Source organism: Lampetra planeri, chromosome 23, assembly GCF_965212315.1.
Source record: "Lampetra planeri chromosome 23, kcLamPlan1.2.h2, whole genome shotgun sequence".
Classification (NCBI taxonomy): Eukaryota; Metazoa; Chordata; class Hyperoartia; order Petromyzontiformes; family Petromyzontidae; genus Lampetra; species Lampetra planeri.
Genome location: NC_136129.1, coordinates 5945109 through 5960167, shown reverse-complemented (window position 1 = coordinate 5960167; position 15059 = coordinate 5945109). Strand labels below are relative to the sequence as shown.

Below are 15059 nucleotides of genomic sequence, written 5' to 3'. Positions count from 1 at the left end.
GATGGATTTAAGAAGAGGTGGAGAATTGAGGAGGTGGAGCTTTGAGTCGTCGGGGGGAGGAGGAAGAGGCGGAAGAGGAGGAGTCTGAAGGAGTCTGGAGGAGGAGGTGGAGCTTTGAGTCGTCTGGGGGGGGGGAGGAAGAGGCGGAAGAGGAGGAGTCTGGAGGAGGAGGAGCGTGGAGCGAGGAGGAGGAAGCGAGAGGACGCGGCGCGCCCAGCGAGCTCATCAGCCATGGACGAACACGGCTCCCTCTGCTACGACAAGCACAGAGCCAGGCAGCCGGCATGCCGTCGCGGCTTATGACACGCTCGCCGGAGGATCCTTCGCCCCGCGAAGAAACCGCTAATTTAAACTCAAAACATAAAAAATAAGAATCGCAACGTCGCGTCAAGCATTAGCGGGCGGGGGGGGCAGATAGTCGGGCCTAGCGCGCGCTTTACGGCGGTAACCGAAGCCTCGTGCTTGCCTAGCGAGACAGCCGGTGGAATGGAGCCTCTCGCCAGCGGGGTTTAGCCGGCTCCCCCGGCCTCTCCCCCTACTCCCTCCTCTTCCCCCCCCCACCCATAATCACCGTCAACCCATAACTATGTGATGTGCGGGCGAGGGTGAACTTAGGCAGCGGGGCTTGTGGAGCCGTCTCGTGTCGTTGAGGGTGGCGCAAAGCGATCGAGTGGAGTAAACAGGAAGCGACGACGGGTCTAGTACGGGAAGGGCATTTGTTGTTGAGCAGCATGGGTTGCCGTGGGCAGGGCCTCGGCCCATGTGGCCCATCTCCCCCTCAGATTTCGACCGGTGCCAATGGATAAAGTGTCAACCCCTCACTCATCTATACATAACCATCCGTGCTGCGTGCTCATTTTTGTTGTTGGGTTTTTGGGCTTTGTATTTTGTGCGAATTGGCGTTTCATTTAGGGGGGCGGGTTGGGTTTTTTTTTGTTTGATTGTCAGGTCGGTCCGTCGTCGTGTGGTTCATTCCACCGATTTTTTTTTTGGGTCGGTCCTGTACGTGGTACATGTAACGACTGTGCTGTTGTCATTCGCATGTGGCCTTAACCCTGGGCGGTTGGCCCACACACACATTATATCGTGGGGGGTAGGGGGTGAGATGCAGGTGACATGTATTGGCGCTGCCAAACATCTGGGTCGCACTGCTTCTGCTATGCGATTCTTTGCTGGAGAGGTTTAATCAAGCAAAGTGCAGTGCTCCCCAACTTTTAAAAAGTCACCCTCTGCACACACTTTCCTTGCGCCTGCTCTGTTTGGTGAATTCACAAACACAAATACATAGTGGGGGGGGGGGTACGGAGGAGTTGGGGGCGTTAGTGAGTGAGAGGGGTTGACCATCAAAAAGAGGGCGAATTTTATTTTCTCCATCGAAAACGGAAGAGCAAAATAAGAATCGAGGGCCCCTTCGCCATATGACAGGACAGGGCCACAGACGAGAGGAAGGGCGCTGAGGGAGGGAACGCAAAATAAAAAAAACGGAGTGAAGAATTATAAGACAGAGGGCAACTTCGACGGGGGTGGGCAGCAATGGGTGACCCACAGTCCCGCCGCCACCACGCTCTCGGTCGCTTGCGGTCACAGTTGAGGCGCAAGAGGGAATCCCTCGCCGACCAATTTGACTTCAAGATGTACATCGCCTTCGTATTCAGAGATAAGGTGCGAATTCACCTGCCCGCAGGGTGCCCCCAGCCTTGTGGGAAAGAGGAATGCTTTGTGAATACTGGAACGTGCAAGAACAACGCGGCGTATGTGACACGTATACGCCCAGAGCGATTAACTGCCCACGACCTCTGCAGTTTTATTGGTAGCATGGTGTAAATTGTAATTTTATATCAGCGGTCACAAATCTCACCTTTTCGCATACAGTGATGTATTTTTTTATCTCATGATTTCTACAGTACGGTAAAGCATGTCATTTTTTAAAGCAGTTTCCACTTGACCAGTGATCTATTTGGACTAAATGTAAACCGTACTTTTCTATAGATTTCCCAATTCAAGCGAGTATGATAGGCAACGTTGTACTTTACAAAACTGGTTACTTATAAAGACGTAGTATCGGTCAAAGGCAACAGCTAGTCTTATCTTGGAAGCAAAACATGACTTCTTTACTGCTTCGTATAAAGCAAATGGCGCTTTTTACTCCAAGGCTGAACTTCGGTTTTGCCAATGGGTATTTGTTCATTATTTTGGATGTAGATCCGCTATGGCGAATACAGTACATTAAAACATTAGTTATTAAGGACTCCTCAAAGTAAAACCCAATTTTATACTGGCATTCTTAACCATGCATGCCCAATTAAACATTTCCTGTGCATCTTTTTCTGTTGTGCTCTACAGAGGAAGAGGCCGGCGCTGTTTGAGGCCGGCGAAGTGATGCCGGTGATGACCAACAACTATGAGGAGCTGATCTTGAAGGGTGTGCGACAGGCCGACTACTCGCTGCAGAGCTCCCTAGAGCTGCTGAGCAAGGATGTGGTGCAGCTACACGCACCGCGCTATCAGTCACTGCGACGTGTACGTCCAAAGTGTCACCTTGATGTACAGCTGTGTGTGCAACAGCTTGTTTAATATTTCTATGTAATGTGTAAATTCACCTCGGTGTTTATCAAAAACGGTAGGAAGATTAAGGATCCGCAGGTGGAATGTGGCCCGTGACTTTCATAGGGACAAGAAGCCTCATGAGGTCCAACAGTTCTAAATGGCCCGTAAGTCTTCTTCATGTCCTGTCCAATCTATAGAGTTTTTCTCAAAATTCTGCACAGGCCACTGCTTCTGGTGTTGGCATTGCCACATCTTTAGGAGCGCATTGTGGAGCTGCAGGGCATCTCAGGAGATGATCCATGGTTTTCTTCTGATAAGCACATTGTTCGGTTGCGCAAGTGATATTTATCCTTTACTGCAACCATCTTAGCCGCACTAATCGGATACTAGAGTGGTTCTTTTTTGGACGAGCAAAACTGATTCTGATTTTATCAGTCACTTGTAAAGGTGGGCCCTAAATTGTTTAGATATCCAAATAATACAAAGGTGCATGTTAATGTATGGCCTCACCACAAGGTATGTATAAGTACTATTCGGCTTTCATTATGGGAAGTGTACCTCGCCCTTTCTCAAACGTTTCTCTGTACGAATATACATGTACCTGCGTTTATTTGTACATCTGTTTTGTACTTGGCTTCATTACATACTCTTTGGTTCTTTCGGTAAAGTCACGTAGATAGAAAATGAATAGATCACAACGACGTTTCGATCGCAACACAAGCAACCGTCATGAGGTGAAACAAACACAGCAGGAGAACTGCTGATGTACATAGTTCCTACCTAACCTCTTATTCTGCAAATCTGAACTAAAGTTTTATGCTCCTAAACATGATGGTTCATCTCAAATCAGAAACTATCTGGTACACACTGCAAAACTACAATAGCCCTCTTGTAGTCTTGCATAAACTGATGTAGTCAAAAGCAACTTTAGTAATTGTGTTGCTTATTTTTGCTGCCATTTTTCATCACTTTCCATCTACTGTATTCTATAACCATAGTTTTTGTCAGTAACCTTTTCTGTGTTTCAATGGCCATTCTGAATTTTAAAAGGTGGAACAGTGGTGCAGTGGTTGGTGTACCGTCCAATGAACCCGGTGATCTGAGTTATCTTGCTGGCCAGGGCTAACACGAGCAGCGAGGGTTATCCAGACTCAGACTTTATTTCAGCCGGTAAGGCCCATTGAGCTTAACAACTGTTTTTACAAGGAAAACCACAGCCCAAGACCATCAGCGGTGGTGGCAGTTCCGGGACATTGCAGCGTGGGAATGTCCTAACAAGAGCAAAAACAATTATTTTCACAAAAAATGCCAGAATGTAATGAAAACAAGATAAACAATGAATATTGCTTAAAAAGGAATAAAAAAACTTTATAAATATCTCATGACATGTGTAAATAAGCATTATCTATATTATCTATATTGGTCTTCTGCCATTTTCACCAATCCGCACTAACAAAGCGGTCAAGTGTCTGACCTAACTGGAGTGATTTTGGCATTGTTATTATGTTCCATTTGCAGGATGTGATCGGCAATGTGCAGGATATGGATTTCTTTCTATGGCCACGCAAGGACATAGAGAAGGTGGTTTGCCTCCTCTTTTCTCGCTGGAAGGGCTCAGACGATCCATATAAGCTTATTCAAGTGAGTCCATCATACCACACATCTAATCTCAAGCAAGATAGAGATTTCTGCAATTAGTAATATGGGGTTACATTTGCTAACAGTAATCATTGGTGGCTTTGTCATGTCTACTAGATACTGATAAAATACTTCATGTCGAGGTGAGGGTGACAATCAGTCTTTTCGTTTGAGGGGCCTTGAAATGTTGCTTCAAAAGGTTGGTCAACTAATCCAACATTTAAAAAAAGTGTAATATTTTGGTTATTTCAGATATTTGAGTCATGACATTCAGAATGCTGTTGCTTCCAAAGGTATTATTACTGTATTAAGATTTGAAGTTGTATTTTGGGCAATGTACTCTAAAGCAAACAAAGTGTGTTAGTGACCAGATTTCTATTGCTTTATTGGCACCGGGCACAAGTTACAGTTTGTCTTACTTTCCTGATCTTATAATCCACAGAATACAGAAATTATCCTTTGTATTTTGTGTGTGTTATGCTCCTGCTAAGAATGCTTAATTCTGTACTTGATGTGCAGGCCGAGTTTGAGTTTGACTACCAGGACTACGAACAGCAGCTGTTGCGGTTGCTTGGCCAAAAGGACAAGGCGGGTCTCGTTGTCAACAATGACACGGAGTCTATGTTCTTGTTCGTGCGCCGGCACGGACTCCCAGTGAGTGGGAACTATTATTTAATTTGTTTATGATTTTGCGCTAATGGCGGTTTTATTCAAATTGTGCTATCACATCAGGTCATGAGACGGAATATCAATTTGGAATTGTCAGTGTTTGAGAATGGCACGCAGAAGGAGATCACGGTCCTGCATCAGAGGGCCCTTAAAGTGACCTTTCGCATGTACTCTCGTGCCCTCCACAGAGATATGTTTGGCATATAGCAGTCAAACTGGTATTTCCCAATTGAGTTTAATTTTGTTGATGAAGCCACTGATGACCTGGCTGAAAACGTCAACGGGGACTGCATTTGATAACTGGGTTTAATCAGCACTGCTATCTCAGTGCTCTGATCACTGAGCCATTGGCCATCCTGACCAAATAATTTGTTTAAACCAGTTCAATAAACAGCCACCTCTATATTCTGAACATAAATTACGTGGAATAAATCTTTGTAACAATTAAAGGACACTGAAGGCAGTCCACAATGTATTAATATACAGTATGTGTGGAACTTTAGCTGTCGCTACACATTGAATACCCTATCTCACATTAGCACTAAATATGACGCCTCTCTGTCTGTGTGCAGAGACTAAAATTAGCTAACTGACCATGGGGTGCTGAGCAGACGGATTATTTTTACCCAGTGAAAATCTCTGGCACCTCCAAGTGTGTCCAAGGATATCGCACACTGATGCCTAAAGAACATTTATCTGGCTGGATATTTTCATGAGTACAAGTTTATCTGGACTGTGTATGTTACATTGCAACACATTTAATCTTCAGCAAGTCCGATGACATCGGGAATAGTCTTCGAACATTGAGTAAGCTGAAAATGCAAGAGCGTCAGGGATTGCCCAAGCACCCTCTGCAACTCTTGACTTCCTGTACCGTGGTTTCGTGTGCGTCAATTCCAGAGTCAGAAGGGCATGACTACGTCCGTGTTCAAGCTGTGCAGCATCTGCCTGTACTTGCCGCAAGACCAGCTCACCCACTGGGGAGTGGGCAGTGTGGATGACCACCTCAAGCCCTACCTCCCTGATTAAAGCCTCTCCGCACTCACACTTAAACCTATCGATTGCTCTAATTGTGGGAGAGTTCTGGAGCGTGGCGCAGAGTTATGTACGCGATGGGTTCACGTTGTATGCGTGTGTGCGTGTTGAGCCAGTTGAGATCGGAGCAGCACAACTTTTTAATTTGATTTGCTCCAAATGTCAAACATTGGAAGCTGCTGTAAGGGCCTTCCCATAGCCAACGTGACAGCATTCTGACTTGTGCAGTGCGGTCAGTCTGGAGTGTTAAGACTTTTCCCTCGCCGCCTCGTACTGATCAACCCTGCCTTCCCAGTGCGTCCCTTTGTTTCCACGTTTTTGTGTGCACACTGAGTTTCACTCCTCCCTTATTAAATACGATGGTTGAGTGTTTTAGGCCAGTAAAGCCATGTTTCCATGTGCAGACTTTCAAAAGTACATTGGGCAGCACAGATATTGTTTTGACCCAACCTAAGGGCAATACTTTGCCCTCTGCTCCATTCCAACTAACTTTAGGGACCCAGATTGCAGGTCCCAACATTAAAGTGAAATGCTGGTGTAATTTATTGAACACCAGTCTGCACTAAAAGATTTAACATTGAAATGCAATCAAACTGGACGCCACATCTCATCTGCTTGCACATGGAACTGGGATTTATGCAACGCGTGAAAGATATCCAAAAACCGCTACTACAGTAGAGCCTCGGTTCAAACGGAGTTTAACCATTTAGTTTTATAAGCATTTTAAATGAAAGCCTCAAATTGATGCATGTAACAACAGCTTGATGTGTGCATTTTTCGTAAGCAGGTAATAAATTCCACACTTTCCATTACCTATAATTGAACAAATACAAATAGAAATGTGTTGTGAAATACTGAGGTTCTATTGTAGTGGTTGTGGGTATTTTGGTAGGTGTGTATTGTGGAGTTCCACCAAATGTTATGAAATGGGAGTCTGACCTGTGCCGGACTGAATTTTGTTAGCTTCAGGTTAAGCAGCTCGGAAACGCAGATGACAACTAAAATACGAATCCATGTTGCTACAGTACATGCATCTTGTGCACGTTGCATTGCTGCACTTGATTTTGTTTTTAAGCGTGTTGAGCGCAACTTGCTGCAGAGGATGAAATATTGAGGCGGACTAGAGAATGGAAAACTGTTGCCACAAAGTGCATATGTCATGCAGAAGCATTTCATGGTGTTGGTTGACTTCCGAGGTCTTTTCAGGGCCTCGTGGAGGGGGAAAGAAAATTTGCCCTAGGCCGCAAAAGATAGCCCCAGACTTCAGACACGAGGGCCCCACGACAGGCCTGTGGATGTGGAATGAGTGGGCCCCACATAGCGTGCTGTCGTCTCCAGGAACCTCGGTGGCCTGGGTCTCAACTGATTTGAACTCCTCGGGAGTGATATTAATTTCCATCTCGATTTGTTCATCTAAATCTGTAAAACAGTTGTCACGCTGTGCATCTGCTAGTGAACACCAAAATATTAACGTCTTAATGTAGAATTTAATTTACCTGCGGTGTGGTTGAAATTTTATTTGTGCTTTTAAGCATACTTGTGGCACGGGGTTTGATTCTTTGGGCCGATTAGATTTTTAAGTTGAATTTTCTTGTGTTTTAGTTTGATATTGCTTTTTAAGTTTGGGATTTTTTTTCTCGGTACAGCTCTCACGACTGGGCTTGTCAGAATGCTAAAGCCTGTATGCAGAGCGGGGATTCAAAACTATAACGCATACAGAGGCAAGCTTGAGGCTTAACATACATGATACACCTGCTTTAAAGAGCATAGTTTTAAGTAGGGATCCCAATTTCTGTGTAACGTTTGCACTATGGTTATGGGCACTGCATCGTCATGTCACAGTCCATTTAACCACCGCATAATCCAGCAAAGGCCCCTCTGTGGTACTTGCGTTGGGATAATGAACATACTTTTTTGTTAAAACGCTTGAGAGCTCGAAATGTGAAAGATCCAGTATTGCCAGTTGAAATGCCTCACCATGGTCATGCTAACACTGGTATACAAACACCATTGTTAAAATCTCGGCAACATTCAAATCAATGGTAAGACATGTAAAATAATTTACACTTGATATTATGTTGCTACGATTGTAACAGCTGTTGTGCATTTATTCATATGTTGTCATTTTATAATTTAAATTGTTGCCATTACAATGTTCCAATCTTAAAATTCAGATTTGTTCTGTTGCGCGTGCAATGTGTGTGCTTGCTGAAATGCGTTTGATTTGCTTGCATTTGTATGGCAAAAGGCTCTTGAGAAAAATAAAGGTGATAAGATTATCCCTTGCAGGAAAAATTACACCTTACCATTCCATTGCATCCCTTGTATCACTAATTTGCTTAAGATCATTATAAAAAAAAGTTACTATTGTACGTGCATCATCTGATGGTAATTAGATTGTTAGCTTTGCATCGCCATAGGGCCACGCAGTGTCGAATTAGCAAGGTAGTTTATACTGGTCAAGTATTCAGAACCTAATTGAGAAAACGATAATGAATTAAACAGTGATGTCTAATTTCCTCTGTAGTTTACTGCTGTAATACATTTTAATGCCAATAGTTTATTCTGAATGTAGGAACGTCGCACCTGCTGTTGTGTTTATCAATGTGTTTGTGTTGTATGTACAGTATGTATGTTGAACTTCTTTTGCACCGTACTTAGCCAACCGTGCAATTCGGAGGTGCGATTAGATTGTCTATGCTTATTCGGATGCGCTTGATTTGCATGGCAAAAGGCTCTTCATGAGACAACTGTAGAACAGTGGTGGGGAACATTCAAAGTCCAAGAATGCATCCCAGAAGGGAATCAGACCCTGGCGATTCTTGCTGAGGCATTATTACTCCCACCACTGCCACCCTGCTGCCCTAATTCGGATATGTTACCGAGATATGTTATGACATAATGGCTATGTTATCCTGTGAGTCTGACGCAATTGCAAAGCACAAACACCAGCCGACAGTGAAGCAACAGACAAATTGGACCACTGACACTCGAGAGTAGTAAATACGAGAGTGTATTTATAAAAACGTCAATTCCCCTCGTCATAAATGTTGCTTTTGTATTGTGCAGCTGCTTCGTGTTTAGTCCGGGGTGACGTCTAAGAGGCGACGTTGTGGGGGGCCGCCTCGTCGCGGGGGGCCACAAAGTCGCGCACGTTGGGCAGCCCCTGCACCACGCAGCAGCTGAGCGCGCTGCGGTAAATGCTCATGTCGCTGACGTCGAACCAGCGGTCCTCGTCACGATCGTAGCACTCCGAGTTGAAGGTGGTGGTGAAGCCGTTGAAGCCGCCCACGGCGTAGACGACGCCGTCCACGACCTCGATGCCAAAGTTGCTGCGTGGTTGGTTCATCTCCGGCAGCGGGCTCCACGAGTCGGTGGCCGGGGTGTACTCCTCGGCGCTGCGCAAGCGGTTTGTGCCGTCGAATCCACCCACCTGGTCCCCCCCACGCACAGGCACACAGCCACACAGCAAGTGAGTGATAAATACATAGATTCTCCATAATAGATATGTGATGTACGGATACAAAGATCACTTGTGTCGCCTGACCAGACTTTTTGGGCAAGTGCTTTTAGCGAGCACCTATGAAAGACGGCACGACACCATGAGAGGGTGGGTGGTTACTCCCAGCCCACCTTTGTCTCCCCAGTAGTGATGTTTACACAACGCACCAAGTACTTATTTGAGGCTGAGTAGATATAGGGGAGTAACCAGGACTGGTTCAGATAATCGTCATATATACACACATGCAAACAGACATTTGCACAAAGAGACATGTATGTACAAAAACACGCACGCACAAAGATTACCCTGTAGCCCTAACAGACTGTTCTTATTATGCTTGTTTTACCAAGGAAAGCCTCGCTGTGTTATAAGACTGTTTCAGGAGGGTCCTGCCAAGTTTTCATGGGCACGCGGGGGTGGGGGGCGAAGTTGCGTTGTAATCTCAATTGAGTCATTTTTCAACATTGGGATGTGAGGCCATAACCAATTATATTTCAAGGAGTTTTTATCTAAGCTATGGAAGGAACCCGGATTACCCGGAGGAAACCCATGCAGAGCAGGGGTAGGACGTACAAACTCCACGCACAAAATGTGCCCGAGTCGGGAATCGAAACCCAGGCACTGCCTCCACCCTGCCATCCTCAAAAGCGTCCCGTGGCATCTTGCGGTCCGGTCTACTCACAGCGCACACGCGGTCTCCGCAGGCGATCACTCCGATGCCGCTGCGCCGCACATTCATGGGGGAGAAGAGGGTCCATGCGTTGGTCTCGGGGCAGTAGTGCTCAGCCGTGAAAAGGCATTCGTTGCCATTGAATCCCCCACAGATGTAAACCTGTATTCACGCACACACATGTACGCACCGGTGTTACCAACAACTCCAGATTCTAGTATTCTTGCTCATGAATCCAGCAATGTGTTCAGAAGCTAAATGTCAATGTCGAGGTCTGCAAGCCACGATGAGCGGGCTTTCAAGAGAAGGTTTTGTGTGGTTTTGCTATTCCTCCTCTGTTGATGGATAGTAGACTAAAGTAGTTCACTAATGGTCCATACTTTGTGTTGCGTGGCCACAATCGCAACACTGGCTTGCATCTTTAATTTTCCAGTCATGAAGGAGATGTGTGCATCGGCTTGTTGGTGTTCTGATGCAGTTAATGGTTACATCGGGGGGGGGGAAGTCAAAGCCAGGAGGTGTGATTTTTGGGTCTCAATGAGGTGTTTATTCTTGACATCCACGTTGTTCCACTCTGTTGGAGTGTGAGAGTGGGGGTTGTGCGTAGGGGGTGAGAGTGGAGTGTTAAGAGTGAAGCATGAGTGGAAGGTCGGGGTAAAGGTTGAGAGTGGAAAGTGAGAGTGGAGTGTGAGAGTTGACTGGGAAAGTGGAGTGTATGAAGGTGACAGAGGAGTGTGAGAGTGACGTGTGAGAGTAGAGTGTGAGAGTGTAGTGTGAGGGTTGAGTGTGAGAGAGGAGGGTGACAGCGGAGCGTGAGAGCGGAGCGTGAGAGTGGTGGGTGAGAGTGGAGGGTGAGAGCGGAACTGAGAGTAGAACGTGTGAGAGGAGTATGTGAGTGTGGAGGGTGAGAGTGTAGGATAGGAGTGGAGTGTAAGAGTGGAGTGTGAGAGTTGACTGCGAGTATGGAGTGTGAGAATGGAGTGTGAGGGTGGAGTGTGAGAGTGGTGGGTGAAAGCGGAACTGAGAGTAGAACGTGTGAGAGGAGTATGTGAGTGTGGAGGGTGAGAGTGTAGGATGGGAGTGGAGGGTGAGAATAGGGGGCTGCCGTTCCTCACCCTGCCACCCAGGGCCGTGGCGCTTGCGTCGCTGCGCATCGCGTTCATGGCGGCGATCACGCTCCACTGGTTGCTCTCGGGCTCGTAGCGCTCGGCGCTGCTGAGGCGCGCGTAGCCGTCGAAGCCGCCCATGGCGTAGAGCGCCCCCCCCAGCACGGCCACGCTCACGTAGCAGCGGCGCTCGTGCATGGGGGCCACCTGTCTCCACACTCCGCTCGCCGGCTCGAGGCGCAGCACGCCATTGAAGTAGTCCGCGCTGTCGAAGCCCCCCACCACGTACACGTGGGGGCGCAGGAAGGCGGTGCCGTGGTAGGCGCGGGGGCTAAACTCGTGCTCGGGGGTCACGTTGCGCCAGGAGTCGGAGCGCGCGTCGAACGCCTCCACGGCATTGGTGGGGCTGCTGGCGCTCCAGCCCCCCACAGCGAAAAGCACGGAGGAGGGCAGGCGCGGGCGCCGGAGCGCGGGCCCGTCCGCCGCCAGCAGGGCCTGCACGGCACCACAGATCGTCTCCCGGCAGTCGATGTGATCCCTGATCCGCTCGAATTGGTCCAGGTGGCCGAGGAAGACGTCGAGTCTCATGAGGGACAAGCGCAGCTGCGGGGGCAGAAAGGGATGTGCGGCACACGCGTGAGATCAATTTATAAGGGGAAGGAAACACGAATGAATGACTAAATGGATGGATGATCTTCAGTCAATCAAACTTTATTCAATATAACGCCCTTCACAATAAAATGGTCACAGAGCACTTCACATGTAAACATAAGATTACATCATTAAAATTTGAGATACATAAATATTTTAAAATAGATAAGCAGACAATATCTTTACTTTGCATATCCGCCTCTCCACATGAAAAATGTAAAGTATTTATTACACAAAGCTGACCCACGGCCTTCTGGCATTGCATAATTTGATCAGCATAGATTCAGTGTAAGAAAACTCTAGACCAGTTTCGACAAAAACTTTCTCATGAGCGGCCAGGCTTGCTTTGCTGATGAGACACTGTGTGTCAAAACCTATTGATTGTTCTGTATGTGTGTTTGTATGAATATGTATCTGTATGTCCGAGTCTGTGAGTCTGTATGTATCTGTGTGTGTCTGTCTTTATCTTGTATGCATCTGAGTATGCGTGTCTGTATGTCTTTGTGTGAATATATCTGTGTTTTTGTGATTCTTAGTGTGTGAGAGTCCGTGCATCTGTAAGTCTCTGTGTCTATATATGTGCAGTTTGTCTTTTGCACCTATCGATATCTTTGGACATCTGTTTCTGTGTGCATCTCTGTGCTTGCGTCTCTGCGAGAGTCTCGATGTCTCTGCACAACTGCCCGTGTCTCTGTATCTGCAACTGCCTCTCTGTGTGCACCTCTGTGTCTCTGCACATCTGCCCGTGTCTCTGTTCGTATCTGCATCTACGTGTCTCTGTCTCTGCACGCGTGCCCGTGCGTCTCTGCGAGCGTGCCCGTGTGTCTCCCGCGTGGTTGGCACCTTGGCGAGAAGTCGCGGCACGTCCCGCGTGCGCGCCTCCACGTCCCTCGAGAGCCACGTGAGGATCGCGTCGTACGCGGTGTGCTCGCTCCGCACAGTCAGCTCATCCTGGCTCAGCACCAGCTCCAGCTCATCCGCCGTCAGCTCGCAAAATTGCTCCCTGGAACCCGCCAGCGCCTCGAAGTTTTGCAGCATGAAGGCGAATGCGCTCTGCTGGAGATCGTGCAGAGCGTAGAAGCCGGAGAACCTGTAGACCTCGACGCAGCTGTCGAAGCTGATGTGCTCCCGCAGGAAGGCGCAACACAGGCGCACGATGCCCATCACGTTGAACTGGTCCGCGGCCACCAGCAGCCGCTCCACGTTGGCGCACGTGACGGGCAGGGTGCGCGTGTACGCGTACTCAATGATGAGTTCCATCGCCTCGGGTTCCACGCCCGGGATCATGAACTCGCGCCTCCCTGCATCGCTCCAGCTGCCCGTGAACAGCGCCCTGAGGGAAGGAGCAGTATCGCGACATCAGCAACGCGACGGCAACGCTCTCCTATGCATCTCTGTCCGATTGATCGTATGAATGCATCTCTCTCCTGTTTAGTTTATTGACCTTCTGAGTGCGACTCTCTCCTTTGGATCTTATGAATGCATCTATTTCCTATTGATCTTATGAATGCATCTCTCGCATATTCATCTCCTGAATCAATCTCCCTCCTATTGATCTTATGAATGCATCTCATGCATCTCTCGCATATTCATCTCCTGAATCCATCTCCCTCCTATTGATCTTATGAATGCATCTATTTCCTATTGATCTTATGAATGCATCTCTCGCATATTCATCTCCTGAATCAATCTCCCTCCTATTGATGTTATGAATGCATCTCTCGCATATTCATCTCCTGAATCCATCTCTCTCCTATTTATGTTATGAAGACATCTCTCTCCCTCGTCTCTCCCCTATCCTATGAACGGATATCTCTCCTATCCTATATCGCGTCCTGGGCGGGAGTGATTGACGTCTCACGCGGTGGTGTTTTTGCGTTTGTCAGTGCGGGTATTAACTCCACACGTGGCAAGAGCAAGGCTGCACGGATTCCAACAACCGTAAAATTGCCCAGGATCGGACTTATTATTAACATCATCATCACGCTCGTTTGCCCAGAAGAGCTTGACTCAACTCTTGTTCAGGAGAGCCAAGTGTTTTACAGTCGGGGCAAAACATCTGAACCTCCGACAAAGAAATGCGATTCGCAGTACTGTACAGCAGAGGTGGGACAAAGTCATTGTTATGCAAGTCCAAGTCGAGTCGCAAGTCATCAAATTCATGACTCGAGTCTGACTCGAGTCCAAGTCACATGACTCGAGTCCACATCTCATAGGTGGGACAAAGTCATTGTTATGCAAGTCCAAGTCGAGTCGCAAGTCATCAAATTCATGACTCGAGTCTGACTCGAGTCCAAGTCACATGACTCGAGTCCACACCTCTGCTGTACAGTCATACCATACTGCCGCTCGCTCTCTGTCGGCTTTAGCGTCGCACTCACCAGATTTACTCGGTTAACTAATAATGGGGATTCGATATTTGTGTACGTTTTTAGCGGGAATCAAAGACAGCCTACGTTTTTGGAGACTCACTATCGACAATTTATACTGCCAAGTGTTTTTTTTGTTACAGTCGGGGCAAAGCATTCACAAATAAATGCACCGAGTCTGGATTCCAACCTGCGTTCTCCTCGCGATGCCGCCTGCTCTCTAACAGCTGAGCGTCGCTATCACCCCAGGAGATTTTACTTGGTGAACCGATGATGGGGATTGAATGTTTTTTTTTTTTACCACGAGACCAAATCAGCCTAAGTTTTGTGTGACTTTTTGCTTGTTTTTGTTGTAAGGCGGGCGGGGCGGGGGTGTGATTCGAACGCTTAGGCGCAGCTGCAGGAATTTTGACCGCCCGCTCTCTATCAGCTTGAGCGTCGCACTCCCGTGAGAGATCGCGCGACCCTCAATCCCCCTGGCGATGAACTCCACCCGCCGTCACCTGAAGTAGTTGCTGCAGCTGCACAGGATGTTCTTGTGCACGGTGAACTCGCGATCCTTGATGTGGATCACCGCGTCGCAGAGCTTCCCCTCCAGGCGCAGCTCGTTGAACACGGAGCACGCCAACGAGCTCATCTTTCGCTCCATCGTCGTCGCTTCTAGTGGAGCCGCGCAACTAACGCGATTGATCAATTTACGATAATAATTGTCAATAATAACCAAACGCTCCTTCGACTCGGCAACTCGAGAGAGTGTTTAGACGAAGACGTGCCGGGCTTGCCACCGCGTGCCCCTCCTTGCCTTCCGAGTGGCGCGTCATCAATGACGTCGCGAGGGGAAGATGCGCGTAACAGTGTGGAGACCACGTGGT

The 15059-nt window shown here is 47.7% G+C and overlaps 2 protein-coding genes across 4 annotated transcripts; one reads left to right on the top strand and one right to left on the bottom strand.

Annotated features, from left to right (window-relative positions):
• Nucleotides 1-154: 154 nt before the first annotated feature.
• Nucleotides 155-8200, top strand: C23H6orf62 (chromosome 23 C6orf62 homolog). Of its 3 annotated transcripts, none has more exons than XM_078604962.1 (5): nt 155-1662; nt 2344-2481; nt 4066-4188; nt 4705-4839; nt 5755-8200. In XM_078604962.1, the coding sequence occupies exons 1-5, from the start codon at nt 1534-1536 to the stop codon at nt 5881-5883; spliced, it is 654 nt and encodes a 217-aa protein (XP_078461088.1). In that variant the 5' UTR covers nt 155-1533; the 3' UTR covers nt 5884-8200. The 3 variants fall into 3 exon arrangements, with proteins under 3 accessions (XP_078461088.1, XP_078461087.1, XP_078461089.1); XM_078604961.1 differs by having other exon boundaries at nt 2344-2520; XM_078604963.1 differs by lacking the exon at nt 155-1662 and adding an exon at nt 1684-1751 and having other exon boundaries at nt 2344-2520.
• KLHL10 (kelch like family member 10) lies at nt 7659-15058 on the bottom strand. The gene is made up of 5 exons (XM_078604964.1): nt 14691-15058; nt 12662-13151; nt 11177-11770; nt 10074-10223; nt 7659-9322 (listed from the first exon to the last, which is right to left on the bottom strand). Exons 1-5 carry the CDS (start codon nt 14834-14836, stop codon nt 8987-8989), a joined length of 1716 nt encoding a protein of 571 aa, XP_078461090.1. The 5' UTR covers nt 14837-15058; the 3' UTR covers nt 7659-8986.
• Between the last annotated feature and the right edge of the window lies 1 nt (nt 15059).